The sequence below is a fragment of the Pygocentrus nattereri genome, chromosome 9 (assembly GCF_015220715.1).
Source record: "Pygocentrus nattereri isolate fPygNat1 chromosome 9, fPygNat1.pri, whole genome shotgun sequence".
Lineage (NCBI taxonomy): Eukaryota > Metazoa > Chordata > Actinopteri > Characiformes > Serrasalmidae > Pygocentrus > Pygocentrus nattereri.
In genome coordinates, this window is record NC_051219.1 from 5,427,743 (window position 1) to 5,437,585 (window position 9,843).

General features: G+C 41.9%; 1 protein-coding gene across 2 annotated transcripts; it reads left to right on the forward strand.

Annotated features, from left to right (window-relative positions):
- Positions 1-217: 217 nt before the first annotated feature.
- LOC108440012 (cytochrome P450 2H1-like) lies at positions 218-9,203 on the forward strand. 2 transcript variants are annotated; one of them, XM_037541233.1, is made up of 9 exons: positions 218-285; positions 456-686; positions 3,375-3,534; positions 3,720-3,872; positions 4,177-4,298; positions 4,974-5,115; positions 5,329-5,516; positions 5,852-5,993; positions 8,694-8,969. In XM_037541233.1, exons 2-9 carry the CDS (start codon positions 492-494, stop codon positions 8,882-8,884), a joined length of 1,293 nt encoding a protein of 430 aa, XP_037397130.1. In that variant the 5' UTR covers positions 218-285; positions 456-491; the 3' UTR covers positions 8,885-8,969. The 2 variants fall into 2 exon arrangements, with proteins under 2 accessions (XP_037397130.1, XP_017574190.2); XM_017718701.2 differs by having other exon boundaries at positions 270-285; positions 4,210-4,298; positions 8,765-9,203.
- The last annotated feature ends 640 nt before the right edge of the window (positions 9,204-9,843 follow it).

Below are 9,843 nucleotides of genomic sequence, written 5' to 3' on the forward strand. Positions count from 1 at the left end.
ATTTACACCAAAGAAATCCATAAAGTCAGATGACAGCCTAAGATTTGAGTGCGTAAACTCAGGGGAGTGAAAAAAGCGTAACAGCTTAATATAAATAAGATACATAAAACTACTCTGAGAATATGACAAGCACTGTTCTAGATGTGTAGGGGAACAGTTAACTCAGATATCAGTCTCTGTATGCAGAGAAGTTGGTGATGTTCCAACAGCTACAAGTGTTTTATTTGATCCTGAACTTTGTCTGCAGTGCCTTATTACGCTGGAAGCTCTCTGACCTCCTAACAGGTACGATTACAACACAAATTTTCTGGTATGAACTTTTCTCTAGTCACGCTCATCGTGACGCAATTCTATGGAAAAGGTGAAAATGTTTGTTTGCTTCTCTCTCTGTCTCTCTCTCTGTCTCTCTCTCTCTTTCTGTCTCTCTCTCAACCCACTCCACTTCTGGTATAAAGGTATGAGCAACTGTGCTCTCCTGCATTTCTCTCAGAATGGAATCTGTGCTCAAATATCTGGACTGGACATCAGTGGGCTTGGCCCTGCTGGTTGGTCTGCTCTCTTTGCTTCTTCTGGAGCTCTTCAGGTGGAATTCCTTCAGGAGCCAAAGCCCCCCTGGACCCAAATCACTGCCCTTTGTCGGTAACCTGCCCCAGTTTTCAAAAGATCAAATGGGCATCATCAGATCGGTCAGTTTCCTTGTATTTGAAGTGGCCTAATCATTTGCACACATCAGACTTTTTTCTCTTTTTTTAAACACACATTTAAGCTTAAAGGGCTGTTTTTGTATCTAGAATTCAGGCTGTGGAGTGCAAAGTTCACCATAGTTCATGTAACTAATTGATGTTTTTCTTCCACTGTTTATCCTGATGTGCTCAACGTGGGTCCATAGACCTTTCACATGACATGTAGTAACTTCCACAAGGAGAAGTAGTGCAGCCTTTTCTCCATGTCACTGTGGCAGTGTCACACATCCCTCTGGCTCAGACACAACTATGAGAGCACGTGACTGAGGACTCTCCACAGAGCTAAAATCAGTGCTCAGTCACCTGAATGCTAATTTGTGTCACCTGTGCTTCTGGTGATATTAGACCATTAGAGTTAGTACAAAGCCCAAGCTTTTAGCTTAGAGATACTAAGCGAGGTACTGATTGTTCTTTTGAGAGCTACTGAGCATTTTGTCTATTTGCCTGTCTTCTGTTTGCGATCTTGCCTGGAACTCGACCTTGATTTCTGCTTTTTGCTCTTTGGATCTGGTTGCCTGGTTTTGTGATGATTATTTTTCTTTTTTTGCTTGCTTTTCTGGATTTGGCCAATGCCTGTTATATGACATTGGGTTTTGCTCATTACTTTGTCTGACCTCATCTCTTCAGTTATATGTTAAAAGGAAACTGCTAAGCTGTACTTGAAGCCAGGGGTATGTTAATGACTGAGGTTCAGGACCATTGCTTAATATTCTTTAGTCGCATAGAACTGTTACAAATCTCTCTTGCCAGTGGTTTCTGCTCTGATTCAGGATTTTAACAGCTCTTAATCAGCTTTTAGTCGAGGCTGGCCCTGTCTAGAGTGTGTAAAAGCTACAACCCCAATTCCAATGAAGTTGGGACGTTGTGTAAAACATAAATAAAAACACAATATGATGATTTGCAAATCCTTTTTAACCTATGTTCAATTGAATACACTACAAAGGCGAGATATTTAATGTTGAAACGGATAAACTTTATTGTTTTTTGCAAATATTCACTCATTTTGAATTTGATGCCTGCAACACGTTCCAAAGAAGTTGGGACAGGGGCGTGTTTACCACTGTGTTACATCACCTTTCCTTTTAACACTCAATAAGCGTTTGGGAACTGAGGACACTAATTGTTGAAGTTTTGTAGGTGGAATTCTTTCCCATTCCTGCTTGATGTACAGCTTCAGCTGCTCAGCAGTCCGGGGGCTCCGCTGTCGTATTTTGCGCTTCATAATGCGCCACATATTTTCAATGGGAGACGGTCTGGACTGCAGGCATGCCAGTCTAGTACCCGCACTCTTTTACTATGAAGCCACGCTGTTGTAACAAGTGCAGAATGTGGCTTGGCATCGTCTTGCTGAAATAAACAGGGATGTCCCTGAAAAAGACGTTGCTTGGATGGCAGCAGATGTTGCTCCAAAACCTGTATGTACCTTTCAGCATTAATGGGGCCTTTACAGATGTGCAAGTTACCCATGCCATGGGCACTAACACCCCCCCCCCCCACACCATCAGACATGCTGGCTTTTGAACTTTGCGCTGAAAACAATCCGGACAGTCCTTTTCCTCTTTGGCCCGGAGGACACGACGTCCATGATTTCCAAAAACAATTTGAAATGTGAACTCGTCAGACCACAGGACACTTTTCCGCTTTGCGTCAGTCCATCTCAGATGAGCTCGGGCCCAGAGAATTTCTCCAGATTCTCTGAATCTTTTGATGATATTATGGATTGTAGATGATGAAACCCCTACATTCCTTGCAATTGCACGTTGAGAAACATTGTTCACATTTATTGGTCATTCCATCTGAAGATTTCACTCTGTAAATGTTTACATTCCCTGTTTATGTACAAACGGATAGAACAAAACTAATCCCATTTACCTGTTTTTTTTTCCGAGTATACAACCGCCCACATGTCCGGCTGGACACTGAAGGACGACTGAGTGCCGAGCCCCCTGCTACCCACTTCAGACCAGCTGCCCACGCCTCAGCTACCACCAACCTCCTTGGATGAGCTGCCCACCCTACCCTGATGTTCTCATAGACTCCTAGATATTCCTAATATCAATATTACTGCTATTAATATTAGTAGTATAATCACTTGTAGGTAGTTTGACCAGAGGAGGATGGGTCCCCCCTGGTGAGCCTGGTTCCTCCCAAGGTTTCTTCCTCAGTTCTGAGGGAGTTTTTCCTTGCCACTGTTGCCCCTGGCTTGCCCACTGGGGGGTTTCTGTACATTCTGTACATTCTTTCAGTCCTGTGGAAACTTTGTCTTTTCTGAAATCCTGTAAAGCTGCTTTGTGACAACATCCGTTGTAAAAAGCGCTATACAAATAAATTTGATTTGATATGATTTGAAGATGCACAAAGCCTTGGTGTAAATGTAGATGGCCTGTCACCATTCTCCGTCCTGACTCCGTCATGAAGCTTTCTCTTCTAAAGCACTTTTAAAGGCTTGACAACAAAGCCAAAAATAGTCCTGCCCATCAAAACCTGATTTTTTAAACAATGCAAAAAATTATAACTTAGAGACTGAAAACTTAAAGGTTGCCAATAAATCTAATGTGGAACAGTTATATCAGCACAGACACTTGTCAGTTCCAAAGCTGTAGTTGATGTAAATATTTTTCATCCCTTTAGTTGCCAAAATATGGTGAGATGTGCTCCATATTCCTCGGCAGGAAGCCAACGATCGTACTGAACAACATGCAGCTTGCAAAGGAAGCCTTTGTTCAGAATGGAACCGTGTTTTCTGGGAGGCCTCTTCTACCTTTACAAGCATGGCTCACCAAAGGCTATGGTTAGTACGGCATGACTCTTGTTGATATACTTGTTTGATATACTTTTACTGCCACACGTATTTATATAGGTTTTGAAAAAAATGGAAAAAAAATCTTTATTCAGGGAAAGCTACACCTTCCAATCCATTTTCAGACTCATTCCCACCGTCTCTTTCTTTATCTCCCTTCTCTCTGCCTTTCTCAGGTATTATCTTGGCCAATTATGGTCACTCTTGGAGGCAGCAGCGCCGCTTTGCTCTACACACACTGCGTGACTTTGGTCTGGGAAAGAAAACTGTGGAGGAACGTGTGGCTGAGGAGGCACATTACCTCATCAAGGAGATGCTCAAACAAGAAGGTAGGTGATGAATTACTGTCTATGCCTTCTTAATGCAGTTCTGTGGTCAGGTTATCTTTATCTGAGGTACAGCTACAGTGGCAGGCAGCAGCACTAGAATTAATATATTGGGTTTTCTGTTCTGTGGAAAATAATATTTATTTCGATCAGGAGTCAATAGTTTGTTTTAGAGTAAATTGCTGACTATTGACAAGGTAATGTTTAATGAGCTCAATCTTGCCCTTCAGACCACTGCATAGTTTTTCAGTAATACTGAATCTAATCAATATTTTAAAATCCTACTGATATTAAATTTTGAATGCAGTTTCCAACATAATCTGTTCCATCATCTTTGGAGACCGCTTTGAGTACAACGACAAGCGCTTCGCTAAGCTGCTAGAAATTCTGAATGAAAGCATTCGGCTTGGAGGAACAACTATGGCGCAGGTAAATACCAGGAGCTTTCCAGGTGATGTCATTCATTTTAGCAGAACATGTACAAAAGCCATCATAGCCCAACACAATATAATTTATCTTCTAAATTAATTTCAGGTCTTTTTCCTCATATATACCTACAATTAAATAACACAATAACAAAAAAAATCCTGTCTTGATTTGCTTGAAGTGCTTAAACTGAAAAGATTAAATGTATCATCAATTGTTCCTTTTTTTTGAGATCTTCAACTTGCTTCCAATTATAAAATACTTTCCTGGGCCACATCAGAAGATACAGCATAATTTCGAAGCCTTAAAAAAATTTCTCCTTGAAATTGTGGAGGAGCAAAAGAAGACTCTAGATCCAGACAACCCCCGTGACTTCACTGATGCTTACCTGATCCAGATGACCAAGATGAGATACTCTTTCTTTTGAGTGCAGTGTAGAGAATAGTGAAAGACCCCAGCTGCACTTTACAGTAACTCGTCCAGTAGGCCTGGTAATCTGTGCGCTCGGAGGACTAGTGTGGAGTATTTCCTATGAGCATTATTTTCAGGATGACAATGTGGGGACAGTGAAGTTGAAGTTCTCTACTGTAGATTATCCAGAATCAATCATCTGAGCCGCCTTCAGTATCCTTTGGTAGCTCTGAGTAACATAATTTAATCTTATCTTCTGTTGAGCAGGAAGAGTTAAAGGAGGACACCACATTCCATGTGGAGAACATGATGAAGTCAGTCTTTGACCTATTTATAGCTGGAACAGAAACTACAGCAACCACCCTCAGATGGGGCCTCGTTTACATGATGAACCACCCTGACGTGCAAGGTTTGTTGTTGAACATTGACCTGATCTCATTTGTACAGTAGGTTTGGTGTAAGGAATGTTATTCCTTTTGTTACTTCATATTTTCAATTGATATTTTTGTAGTACTAATTGGTTAATGACCCAATCAGAACACTCTTATGTCTCGTATGTCCAGTAACATCTTTTTTTTTCGTCCACTTTTTTTTCCATGCTTGTGTCTTGTGACCACGTCAGAGCGTTGTCATGAGGAGATTATTCGGGTACTGGGTTTTGACCGTTCTCCCTGCATGGAAGACCGCGCACAGCTCCCGTATACTCACGCCACTGTTTATGAGATCCAACGCTATGCTAGCATCACTCCTCTTGGCCTCATCCACCAAACCACTGAACCAGCACTGCTAAGAGGATACCACCTGCCCAAGGTGATGAAGGGATAGATGCATTGTGGACTGAATATCTGACAGGCCGAACGGCTTGAAAACAAGATGAAGCTTTCAAATGTAAAATAGAGAAATTAATATTCCAATTCAACAAATGGATATGAGTTTTCAGATTATCAGGTCTAGACTTTTTGAAATGTTATTGCACATATTTTAATTTTTTTCCATCTTGCATATTTCAGAAATTGTATAGCTATTTAGATTTATTTATATCAATCTCTTTTCTCAAATAAACCTTTGAGTGCACCTTCACTGTTCAACACATTTAATTGACATTAATACATGTGTTAATTATTTGTTTCTCTTTCCCATGGCAGGGATCTACAATCATGGTCAACTTAAAGGCCATCATGACTGATAAACAGCACTGGAAGTATCCAGACACGTTCAACCCAGAGAACTTTCTGGATGAAAAAGGACAGTTCTGCAGAAATGATGCCTTTCTGCCATTCTCTTTGGGTGAGTCTGCTACTGGTGTTTACCTGAAGGTCCATGTGCAACAGCGGTAGCAAAACAGTTTATTAAGATTTGTATGAGCATCAGCACTGGGAGAGCTAGAGTAGAACTTGATTTCAGTTGGGGAGCTGTATGATACTCTAATTCTGCCTCCTAGTGAAGAGGAATGATGGAAACAATTGTTAGGAGTTGTTGCTGGTGCAGTGCTGTATAGGCAGTGGGAGATGGCGCCAAGGACCCCTGCACCAGACACTGGCTCTTGGTGTGTGAAATGTAAGCTCACTGAAGGGGGAGGAGCTGGAGCTTGTGTGGGAGGTTGAGATGTACCAACTAGATATAGTTGGGCTCATCGACACCTACACTGTAAGCTTTGGAACCAAACTCCTTAATAGGGGTTGGTGCCTCTTCTCCTCAGGAGTTGCCCAGGGTGAGAAGCACGGGGTGGATGTGAGGATACTCACAAGTCCCTTGCTAGCTGCCATACCACTGGAGTTTGTCCTGGTGGATAAGAGCATTGCTTCAATTAAAATCACAGGGAAGAAAACTCAGACCCTTGGTGCTTTCACACCAAACAAAGGTTTGGAGTATGCAGCCTTCTTGGAGTAAATGGTTGGGGAAAGTACCCACCTACAGACTCCATAGTCTTGCTGAGAGACTTCAAGACTCATGCTGCCAATGACTGAGAAACCTGGAGGTGGGTAAATCTCAAGAATGGCCTGCCTGAAGTAAACTTGAATGGTCATTGGACTCGAATGGTTATTGGAATGTTATTGGACTTCTGTGCTAGTCATGGAGTGTCCATAACGAATACCAAGTTCAAACACATGGACATTCATAAGTTTACTTGGTACCAGAGCTCCTTGGGTCAAAGATCAATGATTGACTATCATTTCATTTGACTTGGGACAATATCTTCTGGACACTTCGGTGAAGAGCGGTGTTGAGCTGTCATTGAATCATCATCTGGTGGTGAGCTAGATCAGATGGCAGGGAAGGCTAGGGGTCAGACCTGGTAGGCCCAAGTGAATAATGAGGGCATGCTGGGAATGACCGGCAAAGGTCTCTGTTCGGAATAATTCTAATTCCCACCTCATAGAGAAATTTTCTCATGTTTTGGAATAGCTAGTGGACATGGAATCTGAATAGACTCTTCTGTAAACTTCTATTATGGAAGCTGGTGCCTGTCAGGGTGGCAACTCAAAAATTCCCTGGTGGACACCGGTGGTGAGGGAGACCTTAAAGCCAAAGAAGGAGGTCTTTAGGGACTGGATGGCCCAGAGGACCCCAACTCAGCAGATAGGTACCAACAGGCAAAAAAGGCGGTGGCGGCAGTTGAAGCAAAGTGCAGAACATGAGAGGCCATTGAAAAAACTTTGGGTTGGCTTCAAAGTGGTTATGTACAATTTTCTGGTGACTCAGGAGTGTTCAGAGTAGCTTTACTCAAGCTGGACTTTCACTTCAAATGAGGATATTATCAGTTGGTGGACAGAGCACTTTGAGGAACTCTCAAACCTGATAGACAAAACTCAGCTGTGGGAGTCAAAGCCAGAGGTTCCTGGGGTATCACACTATATTGTTTTGAGGGAGGTCACTGAGGTAGTTGGCAAGCTCCTCAGTGGCAATGCACTGGGGGGTAGATGAGATTCACCCAGAAATACTTAAGGCTCTGAATGTTGTGGGTCTGTCATGGCTGACATGCCTCTCCAACATTACATGAACCTCAGGAACAGTACCTTTGGTCTGGCAGATGGGGCTGGTGGTCCCTTTTTTGATGAAAGACCAGAGTGTGTACTAATTACTGGTGTGTCACACTTATCTGCCTCCCTGGGAAAGGCAAGGCACTGGAAAGGAGACTCCAACCAATAGTCAAGCCTTGGATTGAGTAGGAACAAAATGGATTCCGTCCCAGGCCCTGGAACAATGGACCGCCTTTTTACCCTCACACAGATTATTGAGGGTGTATGGGAGTTTGCCAACCCAGTTTACATGTGTTTTGTAGACTTGAAGGCTTATAACTGTGGTCCCTGAGATCTCCTGTTGGAGTTCCTCCAGGAGTATGGGCTGTCAGGGCCACTACTCTGGGCCATTCAGTCTCTGTGCTCCCAGAATTAGAGTTATCTCCATATATTCTATTTATTGTTCAGTGTGAGATTTAGACTCCACCACGGTGCTTTGTCTCCACTCCTGTTCATGATATTTATGGACAGGGTGTCACAGTGTAGCTAAGGTCAGGAGGGTGATGAAAATAAAGTCACCAAGCCCAATTATGTCACCTGCAAGCACAATAGAATGTAAGGTAGCATGGTATGTTGATGTTTGACTTGCTTTTTTTCTTGTAGAATTATTACTTTGCAAAGAGTTTGGTATGGTGACATCATTTAGTCCCACTGGTTCCCAAACTTGTTTTGGCACAAACTGTTAGTGCAGTCTGGAATTCCTCTCCTGGCTTTCTTTTCACAAAGAGTCTACCATCAGTTTGATTTTGTGCTAAAACTTGTTTTCCTCTGAAACAAATATTCTGTTTTAAAGAAACCTAGAAAACATTCAATTTAACCAATGGTTTCAGTGTCCAAACAATTTTTGTGACCACGGTACAGGCAAACCCAACACTGGCCCAAAACATCACTGGTCCACCAGAAAGTCTGCTGATTCTGCTAATTAACCAATCCAGAATTGAAATTAGTGTTTATGCATGACCTGCAGGTCCAAGGGTGTGTCTGGGTGAGTATCTGGCAAAGATGGAGCTCTTCATCTTCTTCACATCTCTGCTCCAGCGCTTGAAGTTCTCATGGCCTGCTGGAACTCCACACCCAAACATGGATGGCATTGTGGGCACAGTTCGTTCTCCATTCCCCTTCAATATGATCTGCCACAGCAGAGAGACCACCCACTGAATCAAGTTTGCCCTTTACATGTGAATGGACAACATCACCCCAGGAGAAGTTCCTCTTCTTTAACACATCTAATCAGTCTCAACAAGAACACATTATCAAGCTCTTTCTTTCTATTAGGACCAATCAGGGGAAAATGTCTAATACATGATATTCCACCAAAACTTATGGTTTAAAAAGAATGATGAGAAATAAAGGCCAATTCTATTGTATTGTATTGCAGCGCACATGTCTGAGTTTAAACAAATGGAAAATAAATATTTAAGATTCTGCATTCATGATTTATTATTGAGGTCCATAAAGACGTGGGTGAGCCAGTTTGGTGTGGAAGAACTTGACTGGCCTGCACAGAGTCCTGACCTCAACCCCATAGAACACCTTTGAGATGAATTAGAGCGGAGACTGTGATCCAGGCCTTCTCGTCCAACATCAGTGTCTGACCTCACAAATGCGCTTCTGGAAGAACGGTCAAAAATTCCCATAAACACACTCCTAACCCTTGTGGAAGACCAAAAATGACATAGTATATGACAAGTATAAATAAATAAATAAACTATAATTTTTTTGTCATGAAAAAGGGCACACTAAAAATGAATGTTTTTCCTTTATTCATACATTTCCACATATCAACATTTATTTGGGCTTTTTCTGTATTTCTACATTCATTTATTTTTATTTGATGTATTTTAATATGTTTATTTATTTCCACATTTCTACATTTATTCATTTTTATTTATTGATGTATTTTAATATATATTTATTTATTTATTTCCACATTTCTACATTATTTATGTATTTCTTCACCCGTATGTTAATTCAGTGGGCAGTCCTAAGCTCATTCTAAAGCAGGATTGGTCAGTTTGGTGAACCAGACAGAAGCAGCCAAACAGCACTTTCCCCTCATGACCCGAGCTACCTAAGCTATTCTATTAAATTTCCAATGGCTTCGAGTGGGAGGCCAA